At 40.6% G+C, this 16,253-nt stretch overlaps 1 protein-coding gene across 2 annotated transcripts in view; it reads left to right on the forward strand.

Annotated features, from left to right (window-relative positions):
• The window catches only part of LOC137621827 (uncharacterized), a 40,060-nt gene extending 25,808 nt beyond the window's left edge, over positions 1–14,252 (forward strand). For both annotated transcript variants that reach the window (XM_068352344.1, XM_068352337.1), the window contains exon 4: positions 12,717–14,252. In XM_068352344.1, coding sequence (XP_068208445.1) covers positions 12,717–13,859 — 1,143 coding nt within the window. In that variant the 3' untranslated portion in view covers positions 13,860–14,252. The remainder of the gene's footprint in view (positions 1–12,716) is intronic.
• The last annotated feature ends 2,001 nt before the right edge of the window (positions 14,253–16,253 follow it).

A 16,253-nucleotide genomic window follows, 5' to 3' on the forward strand; every position in this document is an offset into this window, starting at 1 on the left:
AAAGCAGCTTTGATGTCCCGCTGCAAGGATTCCAACTGGTTCACTCAGCTTCCCTGGGTCCTTCTGTGACAAAGGACCATTCCTAAAGACGCCCTCGACGTCTCGGCAGCTGAAATGGTGTATGGCGACCCGTTGCTTGTCCCTGCCGAATTTTTTCCTTCTACAACCTCCTCCGACGATCTCCAGCGCATACGTCACGTCGTGGGGAAAATTTACTCCATACCGCCAAACTTACGAGCCCCCACCGAAGCATCACATACCGACAGAATTGAACTCTGCAACGCATGTCTTCCTACGCAACAACACTAGCAACCCACCGCTAACGCCCCCTTACACGGGCCCTTTCCTTGTGATCCGACGCGGTCTGAAAGCATTCCTACTAAACATTCGTGGCAAAGAAGACTGGGTCTCCATTAATCGTCTAAAACCTGCTTATCTCCTGTCAGATGACCCGCCTACAGTTCGCCTTTCTAGATCAGAGCGCCCTATTTAACATGTACAGTATGTCATTTTTAGGGGGGGAGCCATGTACCAACCGTGTGTCACACGATCGTACATAGTAACGACATTCCTTTTTTTTTGTATATATTATGCTTTGTATCTTCGCTCTCCCCTCGCACTGATAAGGACCTGAATAAACATGTCTGTTTTTCTCACCGTTAACTGTTAACAGCAACGGTTGTCGGTTGAACATGAAATTGCCCTTGAACATGAAATTGCCCGTTATGTTCTTATGTCCTTTTTGCCTGGAGTTTATGTATATAAGAATGGATGTTCTGCAATAAAGTTACTCAGTTGCTTTCGTCCTGCCTTCTTAGTCACAGCCTCTCTCGGCCTGTCGCATTTTCATGGTTCAGCGAATACTTGACACTTGGTCAGAACGACGGTTGGAACTTCATGCCTGAGGAGGGTTTACGACTGATAATATAATCTTCACTCAACGAAGCGGCTTTATCAAGTTTCTTCACTCTCTCTCTCTCTCTCTCTCTCTCTCTCTCTCTCTCTCTCTCTCTCTCTCTCTCTCTCTCTCTCTCTCAAGTACGTTCTAATATGTTCAGGAATTCCTCGTAGATACTGCTCTAGTATTATCAATTCTTCTAAATCCGCCATCTCCTTTACGTTAGCAACCTCTGTCCATCTCTTAAGACATCGTCGTACCTCATAAGCGTAATCCAAGAAAGTAATTTTCTCGTCCTTTCTCAAACTTCGGAATCTTTCATTATAATATTCAGGGGACATCTGATACACTTGCAGCACGCTCCTCTTCACTTCTTGATACTCCATCCTCTGGTCCTGAGATAAGGATAAGTAAGCACTGCGGCCCTTTCCAAAGAGCATACTCTGCAATAACACAGACCATTCATTTTCTGGCCATTTCATGGTCGCTGCGACCGTTTCAAAATGATTGAAGAACTCATCTGGAGACTCTTCTGTGAACCTTGGAATTAACCTCTGGGCTTCCGACACATTAAACACTGGATTTTGCATAGCAGGGGCTGCCTCGGTTTACGTTGTCAGCTGTGCATGGGGGTTCAACAACTCCAACTCCCGTGCATACCTCGCTTCCTCCATCTCTTTTTCTTTTTGCCTTGCTTCCATTAACCTTGCGTGTCTTGCGATCTCTCTCTCTTCTTCTTCTCGTCTTGCTTCTATTTTTTTCACACGTCGTTTTTCTTCTCTCTCTTCTTCTTGTTCTGCGGTTTCCCTCGCTTCCAATAACCTTGCATTCTTTTTCTTCCTTTTCCTTCTCACTTCATTTTTCTTCTCTCTCTTCTTCTCGCCTTGCTTCCACATTCTTCTCTTTTGCCATCATCTTCAACTTGATCAAATATTCCTCCGCTGCAATTCGTCAAATATCAGCCTCTACATCCTTATCTGCTTTCATGCCTTTAGGCTGTGGGTCAACCGGTCTTTGCTTCGTTGAAAATTCTTCCTCGGCTTCCTCCAACTGTTCACGCGCTTCCACAATATTCTCTTCCGACAACTTTCCCAAGTTTATCAACGCTTTTAAGGTTAGACACTTGATTTGGGCTTTAATCATCCCACTTGTTGCATGACCACCACATGCCATTAAGATAGAGAGCCACTCAGCTTTAGTTACATTAGCTTCTGACAATTCCTGAACACTTGGGTTATTCAAAAACTCTTGGATATTAAACTGTGCCATCTTTTAATTTACCAATATTAAATTCTTATCCAAAAATATATTCAAACAATACACAAACTCTTATTAACACTGAATTTGTTCAAAATTCCAATCAAAACATGGCCCTGTTATCACCAGTTTTTGGGCTCAGCCATGTCGTCCTGATGGAAGGTTCCTTTAGGCAGCTTTCTAAGGGATGTTTAGCTACAGTGATACTCCCAGAAAATTAACCATAGGTCTCCAGAATTCTAACTCCTGGCACAAGTATCCTTAATATAACTTTAAGGATATTGCATAATATCAGGGGACTTATTTTTTGATACGACACATGGCAATCTTCACCCCGAATAGATTTTACTCTTTGAGGGGGAAGAGTGGTGAAATGAAGGGGAGCCATTATCAAGGTACCCGGTGGATCCCCTCCCTGTACTACTATGGCGCCTTATTCCTTTGAACGTAGCATTTAAGCACGGTGCTCTCCCACGTTTCTCTCGGTGTTGTTACTGTTTTTAAGGAATATTATCATGCAATCTCCAGCATCTTCATCCTATGGAAAGTTGAGTATTTAATCTTTCCTGTGTATAATTTTATAACTACCTTCTTACATTTAAATTAACATAATTTAGGTGTGTTAAGTGGAGCACTGCCATCTCCGGAGGCGGCTATTTTGAGACAGCTGTCGCACGCCATGAATGCAATTATTTAGTTAGTAGTGCGACGCTCTCGGTATTTAGCTATAAAGAAATTTCTAGCTAGCTAGGCAAAATTATACTAGTGAAGATAGCGTTACACATATGATATTTCCTCTTCTGAATAAACGTTTCTCTCGTATACGATAGGGTCTCGGTGGTATCACTCTTAGCCGAGATCCCCACTCGAGTTAGGCTAGCCTAACCCATTTTAGTATACTTTAGTAACGTTAATCCCCCGTTTAACCTCTAGTATCGTTTCTATTAATTCGGTCGGGGATATTTATATCCCCTAGAATTATTGGTATAATTCGATACGCTTCTCTTTTAGAGAAAAGAGGATAAACCCTTCTTCCTACCTGAGTGCCGCCATCCCAGGTGACAACCCTAGCTTCCGTCATCGCCATCGAGTAGTTAACTCCGGCTTGACTTGGATAGGGTTTTACTGTCGATCCTCTTTGCTGGCGAGCATCCCGGCCTTGAAATATGACAGTAACTCAGAGTGTATTGTCTTGTAGCCGACAACGTTATCGACAGAGGAATAGTAATTCCTCTGCCGGCTACAGCGTTGTCGGCAAAGGAAGCTAGGCTTCCTTAGTCTTCAACCAAAAGTGGGCAGTATAATTGCCGCCGCCTTTCTCCCTTGTGGACTAGAAGACACGTCTTATATACGGCAAGGTCACAGGATAGGGAATCGTTATTCCCCTGATGCCCATGACGGCCGAAAATAGGAGGCATACTTGCCGCCACCTTTCTCCTCTGTAAAATATAAGACCCTTTCCCTTCCCTTTCTGTCCTTTAGTGCTGGCGTAGCTGTCACAAATGTCCTTTTGGCGGTATTCTACAATCATCCCTGCTTGTCGGGCTGACTGGGTTACCGGCCGGGTTCCTACAACGGAGGTTAGATTACCGCCTCGACCAACTCCCTATCGGAAGCAAAGCTCCGGGAAAAGTTGAGCCGGCCCTGATGGCTGCCGGTGGGAAACCCATTATACTGTTGAGAATTCTTCAGTCCTCTCTTGGACTGCCATCCACAAACCTTGTAACCGGCAGTACAGCCGGCAACAGAATTTGTGGCTGGATGGAAGCTAGAATCAAGGTATTCCTCCCCTTCAAATTTGAATTCTCATTCTGGGAAGAAGGCTCTAGAGGCAATAGTCCCTACACTCCCAATTATTGTACTAAACTATAATAATACGGGAGTCCTTCTTTCCATTCTTTCTCTCCCCCTGTCGGCTAGTGCCGCCAGGTACTAGCCTAACCCGGTAGTATACCGGTAAAACTACAGTGTAAGACAATACAGTAGCCAGTATTCCTGCAATATAACAATACAGCAGTTAGAAAAGTACAATATATAATGATACATTAGTATAAAATTTCCAACATACTCTGTGTGTCCTTTCACTGTCCATTGTTGAGACCGATTAAGATGTTGAGGTGAAGTATTCCTTCAACATCCTGATGAATCCTAGATCATCAGGACACCAATTATTACCATTCAGTATTAATATTCTACAAGTGGAGGAGTTAGTGTTAATATTCTCTGACTCCGGCTCTACGTACGAGAGTTATTCCACTCTGTATTTTCCCTAATAAGGAAATTAAAAATATTAATATTGTAGGAGGTCACAGCAATGGCCTGGAGAGGAAACACAGATATGCGTCTTGACTACTTCTTTTCTAGCTTACTATCCTAAGCTATTATAAATAATAGTAAGTAATACTATTGTTAAACATGTGTATTTATATCAGTGATATAAATAACCCTATACTCATTTCACTCTTTCTTTCCTTACAGGAGGAGCCTAAGGTGAAGTGTGCAGTCCTGTTCTGCAACCACAAGAGTAAGGACTTTTGTGGGCACACGATGTGCAGGTCTCATGCCCCCTGCTCCATCGCAACTGAAACCCTGAAGTATTGGGACCCGAAGGGTTGCTCCGTCTGCTCGGCTCTGATGACCGAGGGATTTGATGAAGACATCCCTGAGACTACGGAGTCAAAGGATGCAGCACGAGAAACTCTTCGGAGGTGGGTAAGAGGGTTCCAAAAGAACTCTCCGGGACCTTACCTGCCTAATGAAGTTATGAGATGCCTTCTGTCCCCTAAGGCCCAATCCGACGCGGTTGTGCCCCAGGTACAGGTCAACCCTCCCTTCATCCAGCTGACAATAGAGGCGGACATTAATAAGGCACTCGAAGGCATGGATATCCTCCAGGAACGGATGTCGGAGGTGTATACCGACACCGAAAAGGGCCTTCTGCAAAAAGATCCTAAAGAAGAGGTGGCTCAACCACCCACAGAGGAAGAAGGACCCATATCTACGATAACTGAAGACCCTCAGTTTTTTCTGACGGCATATCAACCCGTGCCATCAACTTCCTCAGCCCCAACTCCCCATCTTGAGCCGCTGATAGCCAAGAGCGAGGTGCTCCTAGGACAACTTCAGCAGATGATGGAATCATTTCGCAAGGAACAACGGGAGATTAGGAAGGAAGTAAGAGAAGTGAAACACCCGGGAGCTTTCAAAGGCTCTCATAAGCCTATTAAGGTCTCTGACTTACCTCAATGCTCCGAAACCAATCCCTGGAGGTATGCGGAGCATATGCCCATGATGAATGTGAAGTTGTACATCTCCGAGAAGTTGGGGCCAAACCCCTCGAAGATCTCCAATTCTGACCTAACCTATCGGTATACCCAGATTGTTATGTGAGGATGCGGGATGAACCAGCATCTCATGAGGAGACGGAACCAAAAGAGGTCATGGTCTTTGAGCATGACAAGGCACAGGCTCTCTTGTCCAAGACCCTAAAGAAGCATCCTACCTTCATTGCTCCTTCCTCCAGAGCTTTCCCCTTTTCGGTCAAAGCTCTCGACTGCGTGTTGAAAGCACTTGACGCAGGCAAACCATGCCCAGTGTTAGAGGAATGCAGACCATTATCTCTAGCCATGCCTACCTGCGAGAAGGAATGGAATGAGGTTCATCTAACCTTCAAAGTCTCTAAACTGGATCCAGAGATAGCAGGTCAACAGTTCAATGAGAACCTTCCAAAACTGCCAGAGCATCTTTTGAGAAGGGAACAGGAGACAAAAGAGAGACTAGCCGCTTCTTTGTCTCTTCAGAACTGTATGGAAATGTGTGCAGGCCTTTCCAATACCCCAGATATGTACATGGTCCTAGCCAAAACTCACATGGGTACCCTTTTCAAGAACATGTACGCTTTCGTCAGGTCCAGGAGGGCCTGTAGAGAGCATGTGTTTGCCGCAGCAATGGTCAAACACGAGCCCAGGAAGCTGATCACTTCATGTATCTGGGGCAAGGACCTCTTCCTAAAAGAACTGGTTCAGGAGGTCATCGCAAGAGCCGCCACGGAGAATAGGAACCTTCTCCAGAAGTGGGGCATGTCTTCCAAGGGGAAATCATCCTCAGATGCTGGTACCCATCCGAAAAACAGGAAGTCAAAGAAGCCACGCAGGCCTGCACAGCATCCAACCAGGACCATGACCACAGTGCCCCAAATGGTAGCTCAGCCGCAAACCAGCTTCCAGATGGCGCCCCAGCAGCTGGTATCTCAATCGCCAGTGTTCAACCCAGGCTTTGAGAGGCACACAACTACCTTTCACCCCAGAGGTAGAGGCTCAAGAAGAGGCTCCTCGAGGAACCCCTCAAGGGGTAGAGGAGGACATGGTCAAGGTGGTAAATCCTCAGGAACATCTCAGAAATGAGATGCTCCAGGAAGGAGGAAGACTCTTCCACTTTCGGGATCGTTGGACCTTCGATCCCTGGGCCTACAGCCTAATCAAGAATGGACTCGGTTGGAAATGGAACAAAATTCCACCCCTTTTTCCTCAATTCTTCCAACACTCCACCCCCTTATTGGAAGAATATACCTCAGAACTCTTGAACAAAATGGTAATAAGGAAAACGAAGTCCATCAAATTCCAGGGAAGGCTGTTTTGTGTTCCCAAGAAGGACTCTGACAAACTCAGAGTCATTCTAGACTTGTCTCCACTCAACAAGTTCATCGAGAACAAGTTCAGGATGCTTACTCTGCAACACATAAGGACCCTGTTACCGAAAGGAGCGTACACAGTCTCAATAGACCTAGCGGATGCTTATTGGCACTTACCAGTCAGCCACCCCCTCTCCTCCTACCTAGGATTCAGGCTACAGAAGACAAAATATGCCTTCATAGCCATGCCCTTTGGGCTAAACATAGCCCCAAGGATATTCACAATACTTGCGGATACAGTTGTCCAACAGCTGCGCTTAGAAGGCATTCAGGTAGCGGCATACCTGGACGACTAGCTGGTGTGGGCAGCATCCAAGACAGCTTGTCTACAGGCAGCCACAAAGGTGATTCAGTTCCTAGAACACCTAGGCTTCAAGATCAACCACAAGAAGTCTTGCCTTTCTCCAGCTCGGGAGTTTAAATGGTTAGGAATCCATTGGAACTTGTAGTCACATCGTCTCTCCACTCCATTCAAAGAAGAGGAGAGAGATAGCGGGATCTGTCAAGAGACTACTGAAACTCAAGAAGATTTCAAGATGCCAACAGGAAAGAGTGCTGGGCTCTCTCCAGTTTGCAGCAGTGACAGACCCAGTGCTAAAAGTACATCTAAAAGATGTGTCAGGAGTCTGGAGAAAATACGCATCAATCAAATGCTTGAAGAAATCAACAAAGATTGACACCAACCCTACAGTGAACGCTCCTAAGGCTGTGGTCAACGGTCAAGAGCCTGACAAGAACAATTCCCTTACAACCACCTGAACCTTCAGTGGTAATTCACACAGATGCCTCACCGGAAGGATGGGGAGGCCATTCCCATCAAAGGAAAGTTCAGGGGAATTGGTCACACCAGTTCAAAACCTTTCACATCAACATCCTGGAAGCTATGGCAGTCTTCCTAACGTTGAAGAAACTATCCCCTCGCAAATCAGCCCACATCAGACTGGTCTTGGACAGTGAGGTAATAGTGAAATGTCTGAACCGACAAGGCTCGAGATCACCTCACATCAATCACGTGATGTTAGCCATCTTCCGCCTGGCAAGGAAGAAGAGATGGCACTTACCAGCAGTTCACCTGCGAGGGTTCCGCAATGTGACGGCGGATGCTCTATCCAGGCGAAAGCTGATTGACACAGAATGGTCCCTAGACGCAGACTCATTCTCCTTCATATTGGAAAAAGTCCCGGAACTGCAGATCGACTTCTTCGCAACGAGCGACAACAAGAAACTACCTCGATATGTAGCCCCTTACGAGGACCCTCGGGCAGAAGCGATAGACGCCATGTCTCTCGATTGGAACAGAGGGAATCACATCTATCTGTTCCCACCAACCAACCTCCTGCTGAAGGTCCTCAACAAGCTAAGATCCTAAGAGGAACAGCAGCAGTAGTGGTCCCCAAATGGCCCAGAAGAAATTGGTTCCCTCTAGTTTTAGAACTGAAACTGAAGCTGTTCCCTCTACCAAACCCAGTTCTATCCCAACTGGTCCAGAAGTTGACTGTCTATGCTTCATCCTTGAGAACCAAAAACCTACATCTCATGATTTTCTCGTCTTAGCGGCCAAGAAAAGGTTCGGGATCTCAAAAGACAACACTGACTTTATAGAATAATACAAGTCAAACTCAACTAGAAGACAATACAAATCGTCTTGGAAGAAGTGGGTTTCCTTCCTGAAAACAATGAAACCGACAGAAATTTCAATAGATTTCTGCCTCTCCTCATCTACCTTCATCAACAAGGCCTAGCTTCCACCACAATAACTGCGTGTAAGTCAGCTTTGACTAGACCTCTTCTTTACGCCTTTCAGGTGAACCTTTCAAGTGAAATCTCCAATAAGATTCTGAAAGGATGCGCTAGACTCAAACCAGCAACCGCTCCAAAGCCCATATCATAGTCTTTGGACAAAATCTTGCACTATGCTCCTAATTTGAACAATGAGGATTGTTTCCTAAAGGATCTAACACAAAAAGTGATATTCCTGTTCGCTATAGCCTCAGGGGCTAGAGTTAGTGAAATAGTGGCCTTATCCAGGAACGAAGGCCATATTCAGTTCACAGAAGAGGGAGAACTGAACCTCTTTCCCGATCTTACCTTTCTCGCCAAAAACAAGCTGCCCACCAAAAGGTGGGGTCCTTGGAGAATCTGCCCTCTGAAGGAAGATATCTCTCTATAACCTGTAGAGTGTCTTAAGGTCTATCTTTGAAGAACTTCAGACTTCAAGGAGGGACAGCTCTTCCGAGGCGAAACCTCAGGATCAAACCTATCCCTAAAACAACTGAAGGCAAAACTCACTACTTTATTCACAGAGCGGATCCTGACAGTACCCCCGCAGGTCACGATCCTAGAAAAGTTGCTTCCTCATTGAACTTCTTTCAACACATGGACTTTGATAGAATCCGCTCATATATGGGTTGGAAATCATCCAGAGTCTTCTATAAACATTATGCGAAGCCAGTGCACGAGATAAAACACTCTGTGGTGGGCGGCAGGTAGTGATATAAAACCTGTCGTCTAGTGCTGCGATGAATAGTGGACTGTTTTGGGACTTGACAGCGTATTGGGTGAACAGGTGTTAGCACCTTCGAGTGTAATACCTTGTAGTGAAATCATTACGGTGATTTACTGACAGTTCTATATAGGTGTAGAATCTAACCAATAACAACAGTGCTGTGTGAACATTTGTACACAGTGTTGAAGCATATCCAACATCTAAGGAAAATCAAACAATTTAATTTCACAAATTGAGTGGCATTTACCAATGAACTAATATATGTATATTCTTCCCTTACAGGTTATGAAATATATATATATATATATATATATATATATATATATATATATATATATATATATATATATATATATATATATATATTCCAAGATGTTCATATATGCAAGATAGTTTATTTCTAGTGATACATTGCAAATTTTTATATTTTGTCTATGAAAATAAAAAACTATATAAATGTATCTGCGTCTTCTTCGCCCTTAGAAGTACAAATAAAATTGTCCAGAGCCTTTTATTTTTCCTAAAATAAAATCTTGTCAGTAAAATTTCTAAAAGAACAACCTGGTAATCTCAAGAAGTTTCCCTCGTGTTCCTACAGAAATACAAACTTTGAACCCTTATAGTCGAAGTCGACAATTTCCCTGCCGGGGGCAGGAAGCCCTAAGTTAGTTCCAAACTTAGAGGATATGACAAATAACGGTAATGTCATGTCATATATATAAAGTCAAGGAGACCATATAAGGAACTCGTTCAAAGTAAAGGCACTTATACAAACCCACAGATATAGTACTTTCAAGTAATTCTCTGTTAAACTTCCATCAGGACGACATGGCTGAGCCCAAAAAACGGATTTTGAGCAAAGCGAAAAACCAATTTTTGGGTGATATGACCATGTTGTCCTGATGGACCCTCCCTTCTTTCATAAGGAGTAAAATAACTATGTAATGAAAGACCCCACCCGAAACTACTCTATCTGCGGCTATTCCTGCTTAAATGCAACAAGGAATAAGGCGCCATAGTAGTACAGGGAGGGGATCCACCGGGTACTTGATAACGGCTCCCTTCATTTCGCCACTCTTCCCCCTCAAAGAGTAAAATCTATTCGGGGTGAAGATTGCCATGTGTCGTATCAAAAAATACGTCCCCTGATTTTATGCGATATCCTTAAAGTTATATTCCCTTAGAAAGCTGCCTAAAGGAACCTTCCATTAGGACGACATGGCCATATCACCCAAAAATAGATTTTTCGCTTTGCTCAAAATCCGCTATTTAAAACAGACTCACTTGATCCCGATGGTCTGGGCACCAAAATATATTATATGATTATGGCTCTCGGGTCTGGGCCCCAAAAATATATTATACTATGGCTCGTGACTGGGAACCAAGTTACTCAACCTCTCGAATTCCAAACTCACTTGTTTGCTTTTACATTAAAACTGTTACACTTTAAAATATTAATACACGAATTCTGAGACAGTTAAATAACTCCCAGACAGCAATATATAAAACAATAAAGGTCTCTTAATTACACTCAAAACTAAACTGGCCAATTACTCTTAAGAATTATTTATGACTTACTACGGCTTTCTAACAGGATATGAGCGGATTCTATTCTAAACAATGGTGATTGAAATAATACAGTCTTTACAAAGATAAATATATTCTACATAAATTACAACACTTTGAAAAGAATTTACATAATGAAATAAATAACTTGAATAAATTAAGTCTGAACAAAACTTAAATTAAGACAAAAATTTTACGGTCTGAACTTATACAATTACTTGACTTTAAATATTAAATATGAATAAACCTTAGACTAAGAAAAGAAATAACTCTTATGAAAATTATACACTCACTTTTTTCACTTGAAATTAAATCTGAATACAATATTTAAGTTTGACACTTAATGAAAAATAGATAACCAGATTGCAATACAAATACCTAACCTTCCTACAGGGCCTGTTACAAAAACTTTACACAATACCAACACTCACCTTAATACAATGAATTCAAAATCACCGTTTTGTCTTGCGTATCTTTTCGATAAACGATTTGCTTTGGGGCCCAGAGTCACTTAGGAGAGGACACTTTATACATACTGAACACTTTTAAAACAGAATAAGAGAAGTAGGGAGATGACGATTTTAAGGCTGGTAATCGCTATCTGTCTATGTAAACCTGGTGTAGCCTTTTATATAAAACCTAACTGCTTCCAGAAACTTTCCAATGAACTAGGAAGGGGGGCGGGCTGAGCAAAAAGCATCAGAGTTACCAAGTATCGTTCTCTCGAACGCCACTCAGGTCACGCGTGACGGCTCTCTCAGTCAACTAGCTCCGCCTAACCTTTATCCCCGAAATAAAAAAAGATAACGTCAAATCACTAGGTCCTTTGCGAAATTACCAAAGCACATGGCAGGTGCGTATTTTCTCACAAACATGACATAATGCCTCGTAAAATATAAAAGAACAATACATAAGCCCTTGTTCCTGTCGTGCATGATCACATAAGACTCTCAAACAGGTTACGTAAGACTTCGTAACAAAAATACGTGAAATAAAAAGTTAATTCTTAAAGATAACGTAAATTTACAAACACTAACTTGAATAAAGCATACATTGAAATTAACGACAAAAGTCTTACATAACTTACATATTAATCTTGAATCTACATGAGGAGAACTCGCATTAAGAGCTAGCTAACCTCTCTTCAATGCACAAATAAAATATAAATAAAATCATTAATAAACTACTGTATTTACTCTATACTAGACCAGCTTCGTAAGATCATATATATATACATTATATTGTAATTTTGAGATAGGAAGCATGTTATTGCCCTGTATTCATATAGAATGTTTAATATCCAGAATGATAACTAAAGAACCGATGGTGGAAGAACGTTTGTATAAATTTATGAACTAATTGTTAAAGCTTTCGCATTTTATAAAAACTCTATCCAGACTCCAGGTAAATGTCCACCCTTCCTCTTTTTGAATGACTATTAAATACGGAATTAGTAAATATATTTCAGTCAAGGGGTTAAGGTAGATTATGTTTTACTCACGTGAATAAAACAATGTGAGCTGTTTTGTTTTTATTAATTGAGGATTTATGTCCCTACTTTCCTTCAAGTATTTACCAAACAGCTTCAACTTACTGATTTCATGGGTGGGCATTTCACATTATTTTATACAAAAGTAAGCAACAACAATTTGGACATGTATTTCTTTCTTAAAAGTGGTTCAAGTAAAACCAAATTGGAAATTGTTATGATCTTTGTCGAATTCTTATAACATGATAACGCTTCATAGCAGTTTTATTGAGATCAATTATGAAGCCGAATTTTTTGTTCTTTTCCATAGGTTGTGAAAGATGCAGATCCTGACGAAATTAGAGATTTGTTGCAGACTTATCAGTACAACTCCGAAGAAGGCCCTTTATGGTGTGCCCGATTGCTAATAGGTGAAAAGGATGATCCTTTAGCCTTGGATAAAGAACTCCCCTACACCTCTCACTTATTCATTGGAATACATCACGGCATCTGTGACGGATTCACCATGATGAAAGTCTGTGGAGCTTTTGTCAGGATTCTTAATGATGTCATAGACAACAAACCTGTGTGTGACAAGGATCAGATTGGCTATTTTGTACATGATCCAGAAACAAATAAAATTGTGTCTGCTAAGATGTCTATCGTTCAAATGGACCCATCTTTAATGCAGGAGATCATTTCAAATGCAGACGACAAAGGCATTGGAATCCCACTGCTTTTAAAAGTTCAACCTCCTCCAGAAGGAGAAGACAAGACTTGTAATCTAACACATGTTTTAGACAAAGACACCACATCAAGATTTATTGACAAATGTAGAGCCGAAGGAGTTACATTCAATGCAGGATTTTCTGCCCTTGTCAATGTGGCTATAGCATCGTACTTGGTGGAGAACCAGTATATTGAAGATTGCTATAGAATGTGTAGTGGTCACGCCATCAACTTACGTCGGTACTGGACAACTGATCGAACCGAATCACTGGGATGCCATATCCTTACTCCACTGTATTTATGGGCAAAAGTACCCAGAGATTTCGGTAAAAAGTTTTGGGATTTTGCTCGAACTCTTCATCGAGATCTTCTCCACCATATTAAAGTTGAGTCGGTTTTCACTCACGAAGCTTATATAAAATTAACCACCAAAGATCACAATTTTGCTGATGTATTCAGTTTATCCAACCTGATGCAGATTGATTGTTTGTTTTCTAATTTAGGAGACGTAACTCATTTTCTGGAAGACGCTAGATGTCACGTAAAACCTTATTTTTTAGGGCGACACATTTCACTCCATTATTCAGATATCAAAAACTTTTCATATTTTATCCATACATTTAGGGGTCGATTCATAGTAAGTATACTGTATAATACTAAGTTCGTTACAAAAGCTGTAACTCAAAAACACTGTGACCAGATATTTAGCATAATGGAAAAGGTCTTAAATGGTACTTTTTATTAGACTGCCCTTTAGTAAATTAAACGTTGATATATTTTTACTAAACAATTTAGCTTTATTAAGAAATTTGTACCTAAAATCTAAATTATGAATTATAATCAGGAAAAGATTTCTGAATTCTTGTTCTACCGCTTAAAAGAGCTTTTTGAATTAAGATTTCCTTCTAACATATTTTAACAACTTTTGCTTTTGAATAAAATAAAATAAATTTTATGGAAATGGTTTGTCTTGGTAACCCTTTATAAAATCCATGCTTCTAGAGATCATTTTGTTTCTCTCATTTCGTTGATATAAATCTGTGTACTGCTCATGGAATATAATGGTTAATAAAATCTTCGTCAACATCATATGAATAAATTTTTATATATTTTATTTAAAAGAAATGTACTTTTATTTATAAAATAAATCACCAGCTGTTGGTATTGTATATATTAGATGAGGTGATCTCTAGTTTCAAAGAAGTGGAGAAATATATCATTCAATACACTATGTCTGTTTTTATTAGTGGCCAAAAGGCGTCAGGCTTAGGTTATTTGTTTCTAGAAAATCGACTCACAACTGCCTCCTTGTACCACAACTGGTCAATCTACTTCAACAGTCTCCCAGCAACTATCTGGGGCCTATCCCCTTTAATATCTCGTTGATGGGTTATCCCCCAGTCTTTTACTCTCATTTTCATTGCCTCTAGGAGCTATTTGCTGGCTGCATTTATCCAACTCATCACATTTGCCATGGGAATACAAATGTCTTCTTTTCAAGGTTGACTAAAAACATGACTATAAACATTCTTCCAAGTGGCACTCCACTCCAGTATCAGCCAACTCGAGCACTACAAAACCAATCGATTTCTGTTGTCGCCTCCAGCAATTGTCCCAACACCTTATTGTTGCTTTCTTGACTATATGAAGAAAAATTCCTCAAAATAAAAATCCTCTTACGATTCGCTTGATAAAAATTTAGTTACATCACATCCAGAAAGAGAAAGCTTATTTACAGCTTTTCGTCAATATTCTAGGAGTTGTGGCTTATTCATACCTTCTGGTGTTTCTGAGGGTTGATTTGTGTTTATAAAAGATAGATTTCCTCATAGAACTATTGAATAGCTGGAAGTTGACTTTTAGCCACCTAATTGTTTAGTTCAGTGGTCTGTTTCGCCACTTGACATGTAATGACCGAGCACTTTTTTTTTCAAATATTCATTGAATTGTACTTAATCTTGAACTTTCTGGGCTTTATTTTGTTCCAATTTATGCAATTAAGGATCGTACTTGACACCAACATATTCCAATATATTTTGTTTATTATATTATATACTGTAATGCATATGCTACTAGGAACCTTTGGTAGGTGTTAAACCGCAGATGATAACCAAATTAATTGTTAATATTGAAGATTAAGGTCCCATATTGAACCCTAAGCTAAATTAAATGCCCAGTATATAGGCCCAGTAAAGAAATTGCACATATATTAGTTTATGAATGAATTATTTAGTCTTCGCTTGCTCACTCATTCAATACTTTAGGACGAAAAACCTTGACTTTTGCAATGGCAGACGTGTTCATGGCTTTCTAATAATTCTGTTACCTATATCATGCATGTCTTGTATTTACACAAGGTCTATATAAAATATGTTTTTCTATCTTTTAAATTTCCCATTATATGATCGCTCATGCCCTTCACCACTTGATCTTTAGATGATTATAACTTAGCATAATTATCTAAAAACTTTGATTTTGTATTTGATACTCTCTGATTTCACCATTGTCTATGTATGATTAATTTCAAACCCATATGTTTGAGATTTTGATATAAAAACGTTGGTTTTCTGTTTGTTCTATCATAAGATTTCATCTCAAACAAAGCAAAACTGTACGAGAGGGAACTGAAAACTGTTAATGGTAAATTCTCTGGCCTTACAATCACATGTAGCTAAACTTGTTCCCGTAGGTAACTTAGATCTTAATGTATTTCGGTAGGAAATCCTCTATTTATGCATGTTTGATTGAAGACTAGGCTGCTTCAGTGGCGTAATATTTATAAAACATTTTTTATTAATTTAATTTTCATCTTTTCAATGGCATTGCATTCTGTAAAGTCGTCAGTAAATGAATAGAGTATTTTTCTTCAAAGACAACTTATGAAATTTCGTTTATATACAAAGTCCAGGGACGTTCCAGGGTTCGGTGATCTTTTTCTTCTTTAAGTTGCAACTCGTTTCAAGCAGAACGGTACATATCATCGGGTTGGAAGAGTAATTGATAGATGATTAATTGATTGATCATGAATTATCGGGCATCCTGTCATCTAAGGTCATTAACTTCGTAATTGATAGATGAAGGCTTCATAACTGTATTTATATGAATCCAAATTGGTCTCATTCCAGTCGTCAGCCAGAAA

Source organism: Palaemon carinicauda, chromosome 2 (genome assembly GCF_036898095.1).
Source record: "Palaemon carinicauda isolate YSFRI2023 chromosome 2, ASM3689809v2, whole genome shotgun sequence".
Classification (NCBI taxonomy): domain Eukaryota; kingdom Metazoa; phylum Arthropoda; class Malacostraca; order Decapoda; family Palaemonidae; genus Palaemon; species Palaemon carinicauda.